This window comes from Talpa europaea, assembly GCF_964194135.1.
Source record: "Talpa europaea genome assembly, chromosome: 11".
Taxonomy (NCBI): domain Eukaryota; kingdom Metazoa; phylum Chordata; class Mammalia; order Eulipotyphla; family Talpidae; genus Talpa; species Talpa europaea.
The window spans coordinates 95,719,651-95,740,613 of NC_140078.1; the positions used below are offsets into that span (position 1 = coordinate 95,719,651).

The 20,963-nt window shown below is 55.0% G+C and overlaps 1 protein-coding gene across 3 annotated transcripts; it reads right to left on the reverse strand.

The window, feature by feature from the left end:
- Nucleotides 1–12,836: 12,836 nt before the first annotated feature.
- Nucleotides 12,837–18,555, reverse strand: TPRA1 (transmembrane protein adipocyte associated 1; the record flags this gene model as incomplete). 3 transcript variants are annotated; one of them, XM_084246567.1, is made up of 10 exons in its annotated part: nucleotides 12,837–13,401; nucleotides 14,497–14,577; nucleotides 14,677–14,779; nucleotides 14,971–15,031; nucleotides 15,149–15,259; nucleotides 15,754–15,833; nucleotides 15,943–16,015; nucleotides 16,134–16,220; nucleotides 18,108–18,240; nucleotides 18,434–18,555. In XM_084246567.1, 10 exons carry the CDS (start codon nucleotides 18,553–18,555, stop codon nucleotides 13,158–13,160), a joined length of 1,095 nt encoding a protein of 364 aa, XP_084102693.1. In that variant the 3' UTR covers nucleotides 12,837–13,157. The 3 variants fall into 3 exon arrangements, with proteins under 3 accessions (XP_084102693.1, XP_084102694.1, XP_084102695.1); XM_084246568.1 differs by lacking the exon at nucleotides 15,149–15,259; XM_084246569.1 differs by lacking the exons at nucleotides 18,108–18,240; nucleotides 18,434–18,555 and having other exon boundaries at nucleotides 15,943–16,043; nucleotides 16,132–16,175.
- Nucleotides 18,556–20,963: the final 2,408 nt, after the last annotated feature.

Genomic DNA, 20,963 nt, shown 5'->3' on the forward strand with positions numbered 1-20,963 from the left:
CACCATGGGCTGTTAAAATAATGCAGCAGCTCCCCAGGCATGCTGTGTGTTCTAAGTATTTGCAGCATTAACTCCTTTCACATGGTTAAACCTGCATTCGGCTGAAGAATTGGCCCCACAGAGGTGAGGTCCTGCCTGCTCACACATTGTCCCCAGCAGCCCCCTGGGCTGGCAGCAAGAAAACACTCACGTGTTCCTCTCTGCTTAGCGCGGGGTTCCCGCCATTAAAATGTCCAATGGGTCACTGAAACGCCCAGGGCCGGAAGCTCACCACCTTACAGGGCATGCTGAGGTCAGAGGGTTCTCTTAACTCCTCCTCATGTGCCTTCCTGGTGGCAAAGGGGTTAAGTCTCAGCACTATCATGCTCTCACTGCTGCGGCTGTAGTTTGAATTCAACCCCTCTCCCCTCCAAAGTTGCTAACTACACCCCAGTTCTCATATGCATAAATAAATCTTTAAAAACCTCCTCACTCAGCAGGAATCCCTCGTGAGCCCTCAGGGCCACCTGCTCCCTTTACCGGGAAAGCCCCCTGGCATATGCATGTGTACCAGCAGGCCTCGGGCCCTTCAGGCTGAGGGTCCGGGTTGCCCCTGCTCTCTGAGTTAATGAGGATAGCATGGCCCCTCCCACCAGAATGCTGTGCGCACCCCCAAGGCAGTGCCAGAACCAAGATCTCCTGACTCTGCTGTCGACTCCATGCCTTGATTTTATTAACCTTTGGTCTTGCCCAAATTAGCTAAGACTGGGCATACCTCAGGGCCTTTGCACTCACCGTTGGCTCTACGTGGAATGGTCTTGTTATGTCTGCCTCTTCCTATCTCCAGTTTCTTAGCAGGAACGGGAATTCCTTGGAGAAACCTTTCGTGACTGCTCTAGGTAACAAAATTTGTCATCTGCTCCTTTTCGCATTTCCCATTTCTTTCTGGAATCATCTCACTTATTTGTTTCCTATTATCTGCCTCCCCTAGTAAAATTCGAGTTCCGGAGGACAGGACCTGATCTACTGCAAGACTGCTGGACCCCAGTGCCTAGACCAGCGCCTGGCAGATAACAGATGGTCAGCAAATGGCGTGAATAGAGGAATGAACGCAGGACCTGCAAATCTGTCCCTCAGGGAAGCCTGCGCACCCACCGGGCTCTGGGTCTAAGTGTCTATCTCTGGAGCTGGCCCTGAGCAGCCCCCACCCAGATACCATCACCAGCCCCTGCCCTCCAGCCCTCCTGCGCCCATCCACTGCACAGGGCAGAGGTGAGGCCAAGAGGCCACCCTCCCAAAGAACTATCAGGGCTCTAAATTCAATTTAAAACAGTTTAATTGCCTAATTGCTCTGCTCTTTGGTGCAGTTTGTTAACAGAAGCGATTCTGCAGCAGCCAGGCCAGCCTAGCAGAAAATTGGCATTTCAGCCAGAGAGAATTAAAGAGACAGAGCACTGAGCTGTCACTCTGCCGGCTGCCCTGCGCCCCCTGCACCGTCACCGCAACCCCTCAGGCACCTGCGGGACTGGGAGGGCCAGCGCCGAGCCCTCGGAAATGCCAACATATGTGTGTCTGCGGGGCAGCGCCCAGCAGCTGCGTCCACAGTGTGTTTGGCCATACCTGCTCCGTGCTTACCTAAGCACGGCTGTGCTTTCGTTTTCTTTACTCCTAAGTCATGCTTTGGAATAAGAAACACATGCGAATGATGTTTTATTTCAAGGTATAGACAGATGGGCTTGCAGCTAACATGGGCCTCTCTCCCCGCCCCCTCCCCTCTCCCAGACCACTGTTTCCTGTCCCCGAGCTCATGTCTCCCGTGGGTCATTCCAGAGGTATTTTGTTTATGTACGCATAAAATTTTTTATACAAAGGGTCACATATTATAAACATGGTTCTGCCTTTTTTTCCTCACGTACTGTCTTTTGGAGACTGTTCTTAATCAGAGCTTTCTGGTTCTTTGTGCCAGCTGCGGCGTCATTCCTTGGGAATGAAGCCCAAGTTCTTTTACCGATCCCCTCTTGCTGGACATCAAGGTTGCTTCCAGCCTTATGCTTTATAAGCAGCGTTGCAACCTCAATCTGTAATCACCCCTCATTTTCACACATTAGGAGGGGATGGGTGTAGGACTCATGTTCCTTCTCAAATCAAGCTTGTTTATTCCCACCCACCAAGCAACACTGGCTTCCTACAGGAAGAGGAAAAGCGTCATGCTCCTGCCAACTCAGACACAACCTCACTCCCACCAGGCCCCATTCCGGCTGATTCTGACTTCTCTTTTACCCAGATGGGTTCCCAGCATGCAGATGATTTTCAAGCTTTGTTTTTTAACTTAACAGGAATGACACTCGCCTTCCCATGTAAGTCAACAGCCCTGCATTTTGTTTTGAGGCCTGGCGTCCCCTCTGCTCCTAGGGCTCACTTAGCCACTCCCTTTTTGGAATCCAGACTGTTGCCAACTTTTTGTTATTTCAAGCTGCACTGCAGGGAAATTCCTTGAAGCGCAGTCTTGGCTCCCATCCTTGATTCTGTCCTGAGGGCAGCTTCCCAGAAATGGAATTTCTAGGTCAAAGGGCGTGTACTATTTTTTCTTGGCTGCACATTTTTAAACTGTTTGAACTGCACTGGTGTGTGTGTTTCTGCTGGGCCTGCCAGCTTGTGTCTGGAGGTTCCTGTGGGTTCCCAAGCAAACCTGTAGTGTGCTCTGCCTCAGGAGGTGCTTATGCTTCCTCTTCACCCTTCATCTCAAGCTACACTCCCTGCACCACCACCCCACCCCCCACTATTCAGCTTCCTAGCTGGGAAACCACTAGAGTGTGTCCTGCCCTGGACAGCAACGTTCCCCTCACGCAAAACATTTGGGGGGTCTGCAGACCTCCTTGGGTTCGCTCAGCCAGCTCACCACTGCCTCAGATGCCCTCAGCATCCCGGGGCAGAAACCCCACCCCAACCAACTTTCCATAAGGGTCTTGGAAGTTCAAGACCTTGGGCCAGGTGGGTGCAGGTGTCGGAAGAAGCTGGGTAGGAACCTGGTCTGTCTTGAGAGCCTGGCCTCTTCCACGCTGGCCACTTCCTGCCTGGAGGCCAAGGCAGCTGAGGCAGCCCAACCAGATCTCCACTTCCGATTTCTTGTTTTTCCTGCTATTTAGACAACAGCGTGGGAGTTCCCCTACCCGGCCAGCTCCGATCCCGTGCCCACTCTGAACTGTCGCTGCACCCAAGACATGGTGTGTTCCAGCAGTCAGGTCACAGAGGAGGAGGGATGCTAGGGGCCAGAAGCAGCTGTTCCTAGCATGAGAAGTCAAAGGGAACAAAGCCGACTTGCTTTTCTCTGAAAAGCACTCAATGCTCTGGCAGAGGAGCAACTGGAAAAACATTTGACTGTTTCCCTGGTACACAGACGTCTGTTAATGTCTCCACTGCTATTTCTGTTTCCCTGCATTGTCCCTCTCAACCAGAATGAAGGAAGGTCCTTTGAAGCTGAGACTGAACATTCATCATATGTGCTCCCAACTGCTATCAAGCTGGATTTCTGCACTTTACTGACCTTCTACATATCCTAAAAAACTCATCTGAATGTTGCTTCCTCAGGGAAGCCTTCCTTGGTTCCATCTGGCAGGCGTGGTTTCTCTGTCCACTGGTAGCCATCCATCTCTGCCCTCTAAGCACCCATCAGTGCCCTGGGTTGTGAGTCTGGCCTCAGGCTTCTGGCTTCTTCCAGTCTCATGCCTTGAAAAGGAACTTAAGTTGAAATGCATATTTTGATCACCTGAAGGATCAAAACTTGATTTCAATCATGTATTCAGGCATTCATTCAGCCAATATACTGAATACCAACCAAGGAGCAGGCCTGTGCTGGGTGCCCCAACTGAGATGACAATACTCAAGTAAGTTTACAGCATTACAGAGGGTGGTGAACAGGGAGAGGCAGCATCACACAGTGGCTGGGAGCGTGGGCGTTGAGCCAGGCTACCTGGGTTTGAATCAAGCTCCACCGTGAACCTGCAGGGTGAGTGTGGCCACCTCAATAAATCTCTTTGAGTCTCAGTTTTATCCTCTGACAATACAGCACCAGCCCTTTTCGTCTGTTGGGGGGATTGAACGGGCCATTGGAGGTAAAGTACCTTAGACCAGCGCCCAGCCCATGTTGCATTTATCCATCCAGCAAACACCCTTCCAGGGGGTGCAGGTAGCAGGGTACCTGACTTCCTTGGTGGCTTGAGGAAGGCTAGTGTTTGAGCAGAGGTTGGGGGAGAAAGAGCAATTGACCACAGGGGTGGCCGCTGCATTCTAAGCAAAAGGAGCTGCGTGTGCAAAGCTCCTGCCTTGCTGTCCCGCCTTCTGTACCACAGCCCTGGACAAGGGAACACAGGAGGGATGTGGGGCAACCTCCACGAGGCGTGGTGGGACATGAATGACTACTATAAAGCCCGACAAGAATGGAATGCAAAGTGTTTCCAGAAGAATCCAGTATCGGATGTGCGTTAAATTGCCAAATAAAACACTTCCAGATATGTGGATGACTCTCGAGCTGGCTTCTACCAGCAGCGTTTTTAACACCAATAGTTCAGTTTTCATGCTTGAGATGCAAAAAATACAGTGTCTGATCCAGAACTGGTCTCATTGGCCAGCTCTCTGGTTCTTGGGGGTCACCTGCTGGCCAGGGGCGCGGGAGACAGTCCCCGGGGCGCTGCGAGGCCGCTGCGGTGCGCCCCCTGCTGGCAGGCGGGAGGTCTACAGGGCCAGGGCGCCGAGACGGCATGAAGCGCTCTCAGAGGCGCCCTAAAAAGATGTCCCGATATCATTCCTAATGAATTTAATTGAATGGTTGTAAAAAAATGATTTGTACCTATAAAAATTTACCACTACCGTCTACTACCCTCCATCGCTGGGAGGCTAGGGTTGGGAGGGGTCCACACGCAGGCGTGCTGGGGCCCAGGTGGGCTGCAGCTCAGGTGAGGCAGGTGAAGAGGGCGGGGCCTCTGGGAGCCGCGCTGAGTCCTTTGGGAGCCAGAGGGGAGCTGTGGGCTTCAGTGTGCAAGGGGGCGGGAGGGAAATGACAGCGCTGGGCCAGGGGACAGGAGGCTGCAGCATGGGCCAGGCTGGAGGCAGGGGAGGGCAGGGAGAAGGAGGCTCTGTTGTGGAAGGAAAATGCACAGGACTTGTGGATAGAATGGAGTGGGGCGTGGTTGGGGGGGGTGGTCAGGAGTCCTCCAAGGTCTGGCTTCCAGGGCAGCGGGTGGGGGTCCCCCGGGAGTGGTGCCAGCAGTGCTCTCCTTAGCCAGAAGCCAGTGGAGTTGGGGGGAGTATCAGGGGTATCCACACCTAGCTCTCCGGGGACAGCCCTGCTCTCTACCTGTCCTCCTGCATAATTATCAATTGTGCCCTTTTACCCAAAAGTATCTCTGTTTTCCTCCAAATGCCCCTTGAGAGCAAAAGCAGAAAGTCAGACCCCGGCACTTGCATCAGAACATCGGTTGCTTCCACAGTCTGTGTGGACAGCGCTGACAGGCGCCCCGCTGGCTGACGGCGGCCGGAAGGATCCACATAGGTAAGTGCCCCAAATAACACTGAGTGAAAAAAGCAAGTTGTGGAAGAAAATGATTGTCATGAAGGCACTTGATTCGTTTAAAGCACAGAAGAGAGCGCTAAGAGTGTTTATGAACACACGCACAATTGCTTCATTGGTAACACAAAATTCCAGCTAGTGGGATGTGGTTACCTGGTGGGGTCCAGGGGAGGAAATTAGGAAAGTCGGGTTCCCTGGGGTAGGGTAGAGCTGTGTTCTTGATGCTTTAATTCATAGTTATTTTTTAAGTATGTATCTGTGAGGTGGGACAGAGGGGTGTGTGTACGTGTGTGTGCACACTAGTTAATGAACTGATTTTCATATTTTTAATATGTGTAACAGGACTGCTCGTTGCCTCCCTAATATCTCTTTTCTTTCTTACTGATTTATGAGGGGCAGCATGTGCCCAGCTCAAAAGAAAAAGAAAGCCCAGTCTCCTTTGAGCCATATTGGAGCCCATATGGCAATTTTAGACCAATGACATAAATGAGTTATTGAATGCAGCTGATGGGAAAGTTCCTCAAACAGAAGAGGGACAATTGACAGCACTGGATTTTTTCATGCTTCACCCCTCCTCCTTCTTCCTACCCAGAAGCAGGTAGGACAGAACTGCCGGAGCTGCAGCAGCCATCTTGTGACCATGAGGCTCCCTCGAGGAAGGAAGCCAAGACTGAGCTAGCAGAGCATAAAGGTGGATATCGTGTATTTCTGCACCAGCCCTGGACTGCCACCCCCGACTTCACTTCATCAGGGAAAAACGACCCCCTTTATTTAAGCCACTTGGGTCTAGGTCATGCCTACTTCACAGCAGAGTGGCCTCGTGCACCCACGGCTCCCCAAGCAAGCTCTGTACACGCTGCCTATCAACGCAGGTGCCCCAATTGCCTTACTTACTAATCTTCTTCTGCTCTCTACCTCTCCATAGTCTGCATGTTGAGCTTGCTGAGCCTGCCTTTTTCTTTCTTTCCTCTTGGTGTCAAATAATGAAATTTCAGCACTTAGTCTTGAAAACTCTAAGCTTTCTTATTGCTGGCAAAAGAAATCTCAGCAAGATAAGAAGGCAAAAAATGTTCTTGCTTTCCCAACAGCTGCAAAAACACATTCACTCTTCAGAATCATAAAGACAGTTCCAATAAGTGGTGAATGGAGCATGTGCACACAAAAAAAGTTCACCAGTGTAGATACTGGTGTGAGCATGTAAAATCCCATTCTATTTTCTGTTGGTATCAAAGTGTCTGCAGAAGGGTTATCTCTACAAAGATGGCTTGCAAGACGCCTGCCTTTGGGCCTTGCTGCCACAACCTGGGACATTATGACCAGCACCCCTCCCAAGGCCTATGGTGGGGGCAGGAGGTCTTAGGCAATCATTTCTCACCCTGATGATAATACTTACTTTGGCTCTGTTATTATCTGGAATTTCTTGGTCAAACCATAAGAGTATCGTGGATACTTTATGAAGGAAAATATTAACAAAAGCTAAAATGGTATTAGATTTCTTATTTGAACCAAGATTCTTAGAGTCTTACCCTATTTAAATCTACCCTGCTCTACCAGCCTCTGCTCCTAGGTTCCCCTGCCTAGAATGTTCTCCTGTTCCACTCCTCTGCTTTTCTAGAATACCTGCTCATTCTTCTGGTTCACCTGGAGTCTCTATCTTAGAAAGACTCTGCCTCTGGCAGAGCTGTGCCTCCTTTTTCTTCCCCATCATCTCCCTGGCAGAACTCCAGTAGCTCCAAGAGAGAGGAGCCACACTCAAACTGGCTTGAACAAAATAGGAGCTGCATTAGCACCTGTGCTGGAAACCTTGGCTGATCCCTACTCAGGCATGGCTGGATCCGGGCACTGGATGATGATTCATTTCTGTGTTCCTTTTCCAGTCTCTGTTGTGTCCCAGGATGGCTTCTTCCTCAGAGAAGTTTCACCAAGGGGGTAGCAGCAATCCCAGGACCACATTCCACCAGTTCGGCTGTCCCTGAAGAAAAAGTCTTGCTCTCCTGGTCCCAAAACAGCTTAGCGATTCTGATCAACTCGGTCAAGTGTCATGTGCATCCCTGAGCCAATTGCTGCAGCTGCTCATGGGTTAGACCTGGGCACGTGCCCTCCCTCAGGGTGCTGGGGGTCCTGAGAAGACTCGGGGGGCAGTACACAAAAGGAAAGGGGGATTCTTATCAGAAGACTGAGTTGGCACAAAAGACCATACAACGGGAAGCTGTCATCTGTTTTCTTGTCTGCCTACTGTGTCTAGACCACCAAACACAGCCTGGCACACAGTAGGTGCTCAGTAAATGTTTGCAGAATGCCATGAGTGGGAAGCACAGTCTGGGAGATGACATCTATCTCGATGGCACGTTTCAGAATTGCCTACCTTTTCTTAAAGTGTTTTAAACATCTTGCAAGCCCGTGGCCGTCTCTGTCTATGAGGATGGGGAGAGTCAGTGTTGGCAAAGACCAGGAACCTTCCAGAAGGCACCTTCACAGCAGTGGCATCCATGACTAGATGGGGTGCTGCCACCACCAACTGAGTGTGGGGTCAAGAGTTTCCAGGGCCAGCCGGCAGCCCCCACAGTGGAGTCCTCACTGTAAGCAGTGGGCTACCTGGAGAGCCCCAGCCCACGGGAAGGGCTGGCTCCTAGAAGCAGACTCAGATTTTCCACCTCAAATCAGGCCTACCTGCCCCAGAATGCCGCTGGGCCCCGGCCAAGTGGAACTGATTCGACATCCCAGGGCCCGGAGCACCTAATGCCATGGCGCGACGGGAGCCAGGCATTAAGCGCTCTTCACAGCGGGTGACTGGGTCTTGATTTGCTGGATGCGTTCAGCTGAGTCACTGTCTCCAAACAATATGAGAAATAAAACACCGGCCACGCTCCGGCAACCAGAGGCGCCTCCTGATCTTCTGGGCCAATTACACGGGCCGCTCCCCACAAGAACCCCCTGCAGGCCCAGGAAGGTCCGGCTGAGAAGCAGGGTGGACACCCTGCTGGAGAAGCTGCTCAGCGCCTGGCCCTGCCCAGAATGGGGTTCCCGGCTTTATAGAGGCCAATGAGGCATGATCCTCGAGGCCAGGTTATAGGTGGAGAAACTGAGGCACAGAGAGCAAGGACTCCCCGCCCCCCGACCTCCCCCAAGGTCACATGAGAAGAAAGAGGACTGGGGACCGCTTGTTGCTCCAAACCCAGAGGGTGTGTATTCTGGACCCAGCTCAGTCATAAAATGAACTGGGGGTCTCTCGGAACCCTCCCACACAGTCCTTTGGGGGGTTCTCTGCATTGGCAGTGACTGATTCTACCCAAAGTGACACATGCCACCTCTACTCACGTTGCATTGCCAAGGTAAGTCCTGTGGCCATGCTCCTCCTCAAAGGGGAAGTGACGTACAACCCCAGCGTCCCACGGCGCGTCCAGGAGACAAGCAGCATATGTAAGCAGCCCGAAGGATGCTGTGCATGCCAGCCCACAAACCTACCCGTGACTTTCCGGAATGTTCCTACTTCCTACTCGGACTTAAATCTGCAGAGTGGGTGGAAGATTTCACTGCATTCTTGGGGATTTTCTGTTTCATCCATGAATCTGAGCAAGGTCCCAGGATCTTGCAGTGTCAGGATGTCAGAGCATCGATGTCATTTATTACTGGCTAAATTGTGTCCCCCAAAATCCTTATGTTGAAGCTCTACCCCCAGTACCTCGAATGTGACTATATTTGGAGATAAGCCCTTCAAGAAGTAACCAAGTTAAAATGAGCCCTCTAGGGTGTACTCAATCCAATCCTACTGGTGTCCTTATAAGAGGAAATTTAAGGCCACCCAAGGCCTCAGAGGTGCGCATGTTCAGAGGACAGGGCAGGTGAGGACACACAAGCAAGCCCAGGAGAGGCCTCAGGGGACACCACCCCTGCCAGCACTTTGGTCTTGGACTTCCAGCCTCTGGAACCTGAGACATATGTTTCTGTGAGTCTGTGATACTTGTTATGGCAGCTCGAGCAGATAAGACACCCTTGGGCACTGTTCGCGCACAAAGATCACCAGGGTTCCTGGCTGCGAGGACCCACACATGGCAGGACCTTTGCAATAACAGAGCTCCTGTGTCCAGGGTCTTCCTCTCTAAACTTGCAAGGGTGCCATTCCACTGGATCCCCAAATCTTACGGACACACAGACTTCATGCCCAAGGGAACCCCATCTGTTACTTTTCTTTCTTTTTTTTCTTAAATGTCCTCTGCAACCCCAGGCACTTGACAATGGAGTTAGGAAGTTGGCCACAAGCTTCAGGAGTCCATGGGCACAGAAGCCCAGGATTAAACTCCCACTGGCTTGGAGGGAGAATGAAGTTCCAGAAGGAAAATCACAAATCAGAATCTCAAAATATTAACTCCTCTCCCTCAAATGAGCCCTTGAGGGACAGAGCATGACCCGGAGTTTTCTCTTTGAATTTTACCATCCCAAAGTCACCTCATGGTCCAAGATGGCTGCTAGAGATTCAGCCATCACATCTGCATCCCAGAAAGCAGGAAGGAGAAACACAGGAGGATAGAAGAGTAAATCTCCTAGCTGAGTCAGCTCCCTGTAAACAGCCTCTTCTAAAGAAAATGTCAGCCTTCTGCTAATATCCCACTGACCAGAACTTAGTCACATGAGGGAATGCAATGAGGTAGGGAAATGTCACCTTTTACCTGGGTGCTTCACCGATCCATAAAACCTTTGGGTGCACTAGAAGAATGACTATGTATGACCTGTGTCTCATGAGGAAACTGAAGATCAGAGAGAAGACTAACTTGCTCAAGGTCCGTCGTCCTTGAGCAGTTAGCAAGTAGGGAGGTGAAATAAGAGCTTGAGCCTCATGTGGTTCCAGAAGCCCCATCCTGGCCATTCCTCTACACGATACCCGTTCCTACCAGACACAGCACAAGAGATGCTGTCCTAGTGGAATAGGCATAAGCGGGGCTTCGCAGGAAGATGGAAAATTTGAATAGCACACAGTGTCAGGGAGGCTGTGCTGAGAGGAGTTAAAATCAGCATAGTCTTCTTGAAGGTTTGCGATTCATTTCAGGTTCCGCTGGAAGAGGAAGATCCGAAGTGATTTAAACCTTCAAAAAGCTGTCTGAAGGTAAGGTAAGGGTTACTGTGGTTGTACCAGTCAGGGACATGGGCTCTTTCTATCTTGTTGCTCTGCCATGTGAGCCTTCCACTCCGACACTACTCTGTGACTCAAGATGGCTGCTACCACTCCAGCCGTCACAGCCACATCCCAGTTAGCAGGAAAGAGCAGAGCCTATCCTCTGCACATACACTTCTGTCCCATTGGCCAATATTTAGTTAAATAGCCACACGCACCCTCAAGGAAGGCAGGAATAAAACAGAGTCTTTATTCCAGGCAGCTATGTACCCAGTTAAGAACAAAACCAAAAAAAAAAAAACAGGGCTTCTATGACAATGGAAGGAGAGAACACACGTCGGAGGGCAGCTATTAGGCTCTGCCAGAAAACTGTGTGTCTAATTAAAACTAATTAAGACTGTGTGCTCCAGCAATTCCACTCGCATGGGTTACCGAAAGCATATTTATAATGGTTTTTATTGCTGCCTCGTTATTACAAACTTTGTTGGAAGGGAAGCCCCTCCCGAGGAGATGGTTCAATAAATTGCCACTGCAGGCGGCAGCCAGGTGAGGCTGCTTGCCCAGCCTGACATGGAAGGGCCCCAAGATCCACTGTCAAGGGGGGAAAACAAATGAGAGAAAGGTTGGTCCTCAGACCAGGGGTGGCACTCAGGGCGTGTGCTCACAGCAGGCGCTCCCTGGGGGCTAGGGGGAGCTTGGGGGCTGGTGCTTCAGGGAGGGGATGGGGGACCAGCAAGGGGGAGATCAGCGGGCACCATGTGGAGTTGCCTTTTGTTTTAGGTTTTGCCATGCGCATATATTAGCTGTTTTTTTTTTAAACAAAAAAGCAAAAAAAAAAAAAAAAAATTTAAAAACAGAACAAGCCCCAGGTTTCCAGTCTCTTTTCTTCTGTCCACGCCCCCTGCCGACCCAGCTGCTTGGGTGAAAATGGCACCAAGCAAGCCCCGCTGTCACTGTGGTGTCCTGAATGGCTGCAGATACTGAGCCCAGCTCCAGACTTGACTGTCAAATTCCCCCGCCCGACCCCCCAACACTGGCCCTGCTTAGAATCTCCCTGACCCCCCAACACTGGCCCTGCTTAGAATCTCCTGCAGGCTCCCCTCCCGTCTGATAGGCCTCAGCAGAAGCTGTGAGGTTGCAGCAAAGTGGGACACTTGGGAGAAGCCCCTGGCAGCTGGTGTCCCCCGGCCGCCTGGGAGTCCAGCTCACTGGCTGTACCTTTCACGGGGCAGCGTCCAGGCCCTGAGACAGCCCTCGGGCCCTGGACACGGGAGCTGACATGGCCACCGCAGTCGCAGCCACGTTGGAACTGGGGCCTGCCCAAGAAAGAGTGCCTGCCCCTCAGCAGCTCCCTCTGACAGTGGGGTCATAAAACTGACCACTCCCTCTTGCCTCTGGCTGCCCCCACATCCCAAGCCAAACCTGGAGGGCAGCGATGTGGCCACGTGGAACCTCTCCTGTTCATGAATTACCAGCTCAGGGCTTTGTTCTGACTTAGCCCCATTTCCAGCCTTTATAAATGTCATCCCCCAGAACCTGATCTCCTGAGTGCCTACCGTGTGCAGGGCACGAGCCTGCGGCTCGAAGCAATCCCAGTTAGCATCACTCTTCTATCCCACAGGTCAGCGACTCACACTTACTGCCTCCCAACCCTTAGGAAAACCTCTGCAGCCGGCATTCTACCCATTCCACAGACGGTGACACTGGGGTGCGGGAAAGGGAGAGGCTGGCACAAGGGGCCCAAAAAGGATGGAGCTGCAGGACTCATTCCCTACCCCATGCTCGTCAGCGGGGCGGGAGAGGGGTAACCAGAGCTCTCCTTTCCTTTCTGTCTCCTCCACTCAAACAGGGGCCCCGTGGCAGGAAAGGCTGGGGCCCCATTCTCTCCACTCCCCGGCAGCCACCCAGGGCCTGAGCACCGGCCAGTGTGCTTCGGCTGTGCAAAGGAGCCCTGAGCCTCCCGGGGCTCAGGATGTGGGGAGATGTGCTAGGACCTAAGAGTGAGGACCTCGGGCTCTTGAAAGGGACCACCCCAGTGCTCCTGCAGCCCCTCCACAGCGACTCCTGCTGCTCCTTTGCTTTTTATTAAAAAATAGATCAAGAAAATATACACACTTCAGGCCACCTGCCAAAGTGGGCTTTGAAGAGGCCAAAGCGCCATGGGGACGGGACAGAGGATGAGGAGGGCCAGAGCAGTTCCGGTGCCAGGCTTTGGAGAGCTGTGCCCTCAGCCAGCCAGTCAGGCCTGGCCCTGGAAGGGCAAAGTCTGGGCCACGTCACTGAGCAGGGCAAGAGCAGGTAGAAAGGGGAACAGCTAGGGCAGAGGTGGCCTGGGGCGACCGGAGGGCAGGCAGAGGTCTCCAGACGCTGGAGGCAGACAGGGCCCGCCTCCACAGAAGGTCCCGTCCCTACGGTCCTCCGCCAGGAACTCTGTGCTCCCAGACCTCCTCTCCAGTCTGTTCTCCACAGGCCTAGCAGGCCGTGCAGCCGGGGCGGCCGCTATCACGCGTTGATGGCCTTCCAGCGCTCGCTGTCCGTGCTGTTAATGCTGCCGGTATGGCAGGGCATGGAAGCGACGTCGTCCAGGTAGGCCACCCCACTGGCAGAGTCAAACTGGGTGCTGGCCGCCCCCGCCGCCTCGAAGCCCTCCCGCCGGGCCACGGCATAGGGCTGGGGCAGGTGCATGTCTGGCTCCTCGGTCTCGTCCACTTGGCATTTGTAGGAAAAGAGAATCTTGGGCTCCGAGCTGGTGGGACAAGAATGGGGCAGGGAAGCCCCACAGTAGTCAGGAAAGGCCTTGTATCCCTGGGCACCGAGGCCATTGGACACAGAAGGAAACTCGATAATGGCGACTAAGGCCCTCGAGAGGGCCCCTCACTTGGACATGTCTTAGAATCAGGCCCCTTCCCTCTGGCCGTGTGAGCCCGGCAAGGTCTCCCGGAGCCATTGCGGGTAAACAGTAGGCCAGGCCAGGACCCGGGCAGAGTGCTCCACAACTGTGACCTCTGCCTCTGCAGCTCTGTGGTGGCCCCTTTGCTCTGACCCGGCCCCCCAATTCTCAGCATAACTCTCCGAGGGGGAAGCAGTACTGCCAACTTGCAAAGAGCCGGAAGCCAGGCTCACACGTGCAAGTCACACCTGACCAGGCAGGGCTGGGGTTCAGCCCAGCCCTTCCCCACCCCACCCCCAATACCTTCTCCGGACTTGAGCACATGGCAGGGGGAAGGAGGCAAAAGGCAAAATGCCTATTTCCATCTAAGCAGAGGCCCCAGTCCAGTCTTTCCCATCCGTCTCCCTGACACACCTCCAAACACTACTGTGCACAAAGTGTACCCCGCCCCGGGCTCCAAACACACTGGCCTCCCCCACTGCTCCTCTCTCAGTGCTCCCAGCTGGAATACCGGCTCTGCAGCGTGTCTACTAGCCCCTGGCGGCCGGCCAGCAGTGCCCAGCACAGTGGGTGCCCAGCCCAGTGGGCGCTCAGGCAGCTCGCTAAGATCGCGCTCATCTATTCCGAAAGAAAAAACAGCAGGTGCAGTATGTGTGCACAGCCCCCTTGGGGGGAAAGTGTACATGTGTGTTGCGTTTATGGTGTATATTCATTCCTGTGAGTGTGTGTGCGTGGTCCGTGCAGACACGCATCTCACCGGGCCGGAGGGAGCCTGGGCTGAGCGGCCGCTTGCCCACGCGCAGCGCGCAGGAAGGCGCGGCTCTGCCAGCAGCCACGCGGGGGCGCCCGCGACCCTTGAAATTCCAGGGAGGGCTGGACCAGGCTCCGACCCTGCCCACGAGCCCTGCCCACTGCCCATGAGCCCTGCGGCTCCCCTGTCAGGGGACTCACCCGAAGAAGCCCCGCAGGAAGGCCACGTAGATGAGAGGCGCGAAGAAGCTGAAGTAGAGAAACGTGGTGGCGTCTACACAGCTGGAGACAGGGGAAGGAGGGGCGGTCAGGGCAGGGCCGCCCCCTCCCACTGCCCACAGCCCTGCCCCTCACGGGGCCAGCCGTGCCCTGCCCACGTACCAGAGCCCCTCGATGATGTCCGCGCAGAGCAGCGCACTCCCCAGCCCCTGCAGCAGGTTGAGCAGCGCCAGGATGCCCGCATACACATAGAAGCTCCTCCGCGCTGGGGGTTGGGGGGCAGGTCGTGAGGTTCGGCCCTCACCCTTCACCCTCCATGTACCACCCGGGTCCCCTCCGATTCCCCTCGGAGGCTTCCTTCCCTCCGCCCCAGGTTTCTCCAGCTCCAAACCACAGTGGCCTAAACAGACCCCCTCCCTGCGCCCAGCCCCGGCCTGGCGCCTGCCAGCTGCTCACAAGGCAGGGAGATGCGCTCCTTCAGCGGGGTCTTGGGGAGCACGACCACCAGAGAGTAGACCTGCAGAGACAGAGTGGGCTGAGAGGGAAGCAGGGAGCACCAGGCCCAGGATTATTAATACCAGGACCTCCCCGGCCCTCCGGTGCCCAAGCAGGGGAGCCCCAACCCGAGTCTCACCAGGAAGAAGAAGCAGGAGCTGACCAGCCAGAACTGGCGCCCCCCATGCCCGTAGATGTTGAAGTCCTCAGCAGACAGGTGGGCATCGGGGTACAGGATCTCCAGTGTCCCCTACAGAGGTAAGTGGGAGGTTCCCGGGATCCTGCCACATGTCCACAGGCCCAAGCACAAGTCCCCTGGCTCTCCTCCACACCAAGCCTGCTCCAGCCTGCTCTCTGGCCGCGTCCTGCCCACCTAGACCCACAGCAGCTCAGCCGTGGGGCGGGGCAGAGCTGGGCAAGGGGCAGCCTTCACGCAGTCTAAGAAAGGGGCCTCTGGATGCACGGCTTGGTGTGGCTGCAGACCTGCCTTTCCCCACTTGAGCTGCTCATCAAAATGGTAGGTTTGGGGCACCGCCTACCCTCACCTGGATCAGAACCGGGGGGTCCTGGACCTGCCTTGTTAACAAACAACCACAGGTGAATGCTTAGATACACCTAAAGTTGGAGAACACTGCCCGACAAACATTCCAAGCCTGACCGGGGAGACAGTGGATGCTAACCCTTGCTGACCACCCCCCACCTCCTCCAGGGAGCCACCAGGGCTGCATGACCCTCGCCCCTTACCTGGGTGACAGAGTAGGCCAGGGACAGCACCGTGGTGATGGCCAGCACCCGCTTGATGCTTGACTTGCTCTCCAGGTGACCTGGAAGAAACGTGCTGGTCAGTGAGCAGGAGCCAGCCAAGTGGCCATGGTGGGGTCGGCCCCTACCAGGGAGGGGCAGGGACACTACTGGCCCCAGCAGCACACGCACCAAAGGCAAGGCCCAGGATGACCACACTCAGCTCGATGGCCAACAGGAAGAAGCGAGTGATCTCCCACAGGATCTGGACACAGAGTGGGCAGAGCGTCAGCCTGGGGGCCCAGTGGCCCCTCTCCCTGGCACCCAGTACCCTGCCCCCACCTGGCCTCCCCACCCTCCCTTGTCACCAGGCCCAGTCACACCTTATCAGCAACAGTTGCAGCATTCGAAGAGCTGACGGTCATGGACACCACGGCCCGGGCAATGCCCACCAGGGCCACCACGAACACCTGGTGGGCAAGAGGGGGGATGGAATCCAGGAACAAGACCTCTAGGCAGCGAAGGGATGGAGATCCACATCCACATCTGCAGAAGCACCTGGCCCTCCCCTCTGGGGCCTCAGTGTCCTGGCTATACTGCCAGCCTGGGTGCGCAGGGGTGCCACGGTGGAGCCTGACTGCCTGGGTTCAAATGCCAGCTCCACCATTTCTTGCCACTGGGACCCGGGCAAGTAGCTGTGCCTCAATTTCCTCATCTATGAGATGAGACAAAAATCACACCCTCTGCATTTGATAATTGACAGGATCAAATTGGGTGGAATCACACAGCAGAGGGGTGCCTGGAGCTCAGTAAGGGCCGGGTGCACATCTGCCTCAGTATCGCCATCTAACTGCTGTAATCCAGAGACACATGATTCAGGGGGCCTGACTCCACTACCAGGGGTGGGAAAGTGAAAGTGAGAGCCAGAACAAGAGGGGCAGCCACTAGGAAAGGATGCTGAGGGGATGCAGGCCCGGAGCCACCTAGTACAGGAGGCTGAGCCCCTGAATCCAAGCCATGCCTGAAGGCCTGGGACTTGTCAGTTTCTCCATTAACACTTCCCTCTGGCTTCTCTAAGTTTAAGTTTGGTTTTTTGTCACATACAAACAGAGTCATACACACTCTGTCCTCTGTGCCATGAAAACTGTGTCCAAGCCTTGGGGAGGCTGACACCATTCAGCAGGTCAGGCCGCAGAAGCAACCACCCAGGTCTATGGGATGCCAAGTCCCGACTGGGCAGCACTGTGCCTGCTGTCCCGCTCAGGGGCCAAGGGTTGCCTCATGCTAAAGCAGATCCAGCTCTTGTCACAGAGGAGGGCACTGAGGCACAGCAAGGCCAAGCCACTGGTGAAGATCACTCAGCACGGCTGGAGCGTGGGTCCCGGGCCCCTCCTCTCTGCCCGCACCCCCCAGAAATGTACAACAGGATCTTAATATCTATTGACTGAATACCCAATGAGCAAATGGTCAGAGAGGCCGTGGGAGAGAGCAGATAAGAAAGTGCATTCCTGCATGCCACCTCCTCACCGGAAGGATCCTAGAGCCTCCACCAGTGGCCCTCACCTCTCCTGCCCACTGCCTACACCTCACACTGGGGATTCTGAGCCCGGCCACAAAGGGGGACCAGGGGCTCTCAGCTCTTAGGTGGTGGTACCTAAAATGTACAGAGAGGAGAGAACTTGGGTTCCCAAGGAAGGGGGCAGGACAGGTTGCACTGGAACCCAGCCCAGGGCCCATTTCACCCTCAGCCCTGATGGCTCCTCCAGACAACACACCCAGGACCATGGGGTGACGCGAGCTCTCTCAATAGGCAGAACCTGCTCCTCAGGGGTCTCACAGAATGTGTAGGGAGCGGTAGATAGACAGAGACAGACACAGAGGCTGAAGTAGGCATTTTTTCCCACCCACCATCTGTCTAGTAATGGTTCCCCAAGTTTCTTCTCCAGTTTCCCCCCAAACCCTCCTCCATATGATCTGAGCTGATCCCACCCTCCGAGCTCCAAAGCAGTTCTTTTCTGCTAGCCACAGTGATCAGCTCTGGGATAAACACAGGATCCAAGATGGGTCAATCAGAGGGGATCCAGTCTGCACTGGGACCATCAGGAGAGAATGGCTCTCGGCTGGAGCTGGCAGGGAGATGGGATGTTAGCGCAAAGCACCATGTGTCACAGATAGCGGAGCATTCATCTGAGATAAGACAGAAGAGATCAGAGAGGCAGAGTCCCGATGACATCATTGAATTCCCCGGATCCAGCCATACCTGAAGCTGGTTTTCATTACTGAGACAGTCAGTCCTCCCTTTCATTGCATAAGCCAGTGGGAGTTGAGTTTTCTGTCACCAATCGGAGTGAACTCACCAGGATATAGAAGGTGATAAAAATGGGGCTGGAGGTGACACGGATCTTGGCTCGGGCCAACGGAAGCTTCCAGAGCAGGAAGATGAAGAAAAGCACATTGGGGATGAGCAGCAAGAGATCCCAGTACCGAACCCTAGCAGATAGGGACAGAAGCCAGCTCACTGGTAAGGTTGTATTTGCCCCTCTCCCCGCCAACCCTGAATACTGACACCTACACACACACACACACACACACACACACACACACACACACACACACTCACACATACCCCAGGAAAACCCACGCACACACCACCCGCCTGCCCCACAGGCTGTGCCTTCCTCACCTAGAGGTGCCGATGTCCTCATAAAGCAGCAGCAGACAGCGGTGCGGCACGCTGATGTTGGCGGCTGGGTATGGGGGCCTCGAGGTGGTCCCGTTGGCCCAGATCTCCTCCAGGGCATCCATCCTGTCAGCAGCCAGCCCTGTGGGAGCGGGAGCCACCACATTAGCAGTGCAGGGAGGGACTGTGTGCCCTGGGCTGCCTCTGGGTCTCAGACCCCCAGTGAAGCACCAAAGGGGCTGCACACAGTGGGTTTGCAGGCTGTACTCCCACAACGGCGGGAGAAAAGATGTGGCACTCCTATGCATGTCACAACTCAGCCCCCTGCCAGGGCCCAGCCCTTCATCTCAGGTTGACTTGTGATCCCAAAAGTGTCCCCAATTATTGAGCCTATCCTGCATGCCAGGTGCAGCAACACAGCTCGTCACTTCCCCAATCAGTCCCTCCAGCCCCTGGGGCCCTGGGAGCAGAGGGGAGCTGGGGTGTTGGGAGCTTGTCTCTGGATCCAGGTCCCAGCCTGCCCCTTTCTTCTTGGTGGCCCAGTGTCCTCTGACCCCTGGAATGGGGGTAATAATAGTGTCTGGAAGGTTGTAGTGAAATCTAAATAAGAGATGTGATGCACAAGTGACGTCCTCAGTGACTCCGAGCTGCAGTTCCCACCCTCCCTACCTGTGCGAAACCGACTTGGAGGCCAAGTGACCTGTACGCGCACGCACAGCTGCCAAGTGCAGAGCTGCATCGAGGGCACCTCGGGAGGCCCTCAAGCCCTTGGCACCCTCTACTGTCGCCCTAGGAAGGCAGGTGCAGAGGCAGAGGGCACCACACTGAGCCTGGAAGAGGCCCAGATGGTGTGAGAGGGAAGAGGAGTCCCTGCGGGGGGAGGTGGGGCTGCTGGGCGTCAAGGGGTCAGCTCCCAGGCCAGACAGTCTGAGAATGAGAGGCAGCTCAAGCGTCAAACCTGGAAGGCTGGAGAGCTGCTGGGCCCCGGGACAACCGAGTCAGGAAGAGTAGCGCAGGAAGACAGAGGGCTCCTGCACCAGTCCCGCAGGCAGGCGAGAGAGCATGGAAACTCGATCAGAGGGAGCAGCGGGAGGGGAGGGGTTGGGGATACCTCTGGGGGGCTGGCCAACAAGGCAGCCAATAGACACATGCGGGCAGGGACGAGAGCAAGGCGGGGCCTGCTGCGGGCTATCTGACAGCTGTGAGGCAGGCCCTGATGGTGTCCCCATCACACACTGCCCCCCCCCCCTTTTCCTTGCTAAAAAGTGCCCATTTTGTTCCAGGACCTTCTATGATCCTCCACTGACCCAGTAGTGTTCCTTCGTGGCACCAGCACCAGGAGCTGAATCTCAATTAACGTAAGCCGTGCTTTTGGGGTCGGGGTGGTATAGTGCAGTATCAGCCACTCAGCAGGGTACAGGGGTGCGCCAGTTTGACACAGGGACTATGGGCTTGCAGGAATCAGGGTCCAGGACTGCCAACCACCCTGCCCTGCATGGGACAGTCCACCGAATTCACACCAGCCCTTCCCTCTGCCGCGTTCCTCCGTGGACAAGTTCTGGTCAGAGCAGAGAAGGGACCTATTGTTCCCTGCGCTGGTGGCTGGTTTAGGCCAGGGCACCCGACACCTGACACACAAGTCTCCTGGGGAAAGTGTCCCTCCCTGACCACCAGACACCGTCACCAGACCCTCCTCTGCGCCTGTATGTGAGGTCTGAGATGGGCTCTCTGGCCACCCTGCACCCACAGAGAACCAGGCCACCGCACGGGGCCTGGAGAGCTCAGTTGGCAGGGGGTGCGCAACACCACTCCCCGCCCCGCAAAGCAAAACTTGTGGTGCTAGCAGCCCAAACAGCTCTGGCCTAGTACAAAGTATCAAGCAGCCCCAGGAGAGGCAGGGTTGGGATGCAGACCAAGCACCCAGCACCCAACAAGGAAGCTGAGGGGCCCCTTGTGGCAGCGAAGCCATGGGGATGAGCAGGGGCTGGAGGTGGGAGGAGCACGTTAGGCGTTCAGAGCTGAGACACCAGTGGAAACAGGCCTGGAGACAGAGCTTCCGGCGAGCCCTTGGGTCAGCCACACCTGAAGCTCGTCCTACCCCCTGGACTTCTCAGTTATAAAGGCCAACAAATTCCCTTTTCTGTTTAAGTTAGTTTTTCTAATTCTGCTTTCTCCAACTGACCAGTGAGAAACCTCGGTCTAAAACAGGTTATGGGGCCGAGCACACCCGGGCTGCACTTCTGGCTCTGCCACCCACTCGCTTTGTGTCCTTGGGTGAGTCATTTCCCCTGTAAGTATCACAGGGACAGAACACCTACCCAACTGGGCTGCTGCAAGACCAGAGAAGTACTACAAAGTCACACAGAGGCAACCGCTGTTCTTCTACCCAGAAGGGGGGGAGGGGTGGTACAGGAGGTGTGAGCACCACTTGCTGCAGGGTCTGGAGTGAGGAGGGAGAGCGTCCGGTGCTAATTCCGTAGTAGCAGAGAGCACTCGGAGCCTCCGACCCTATGAGGGAAGTCCTTACACTGTC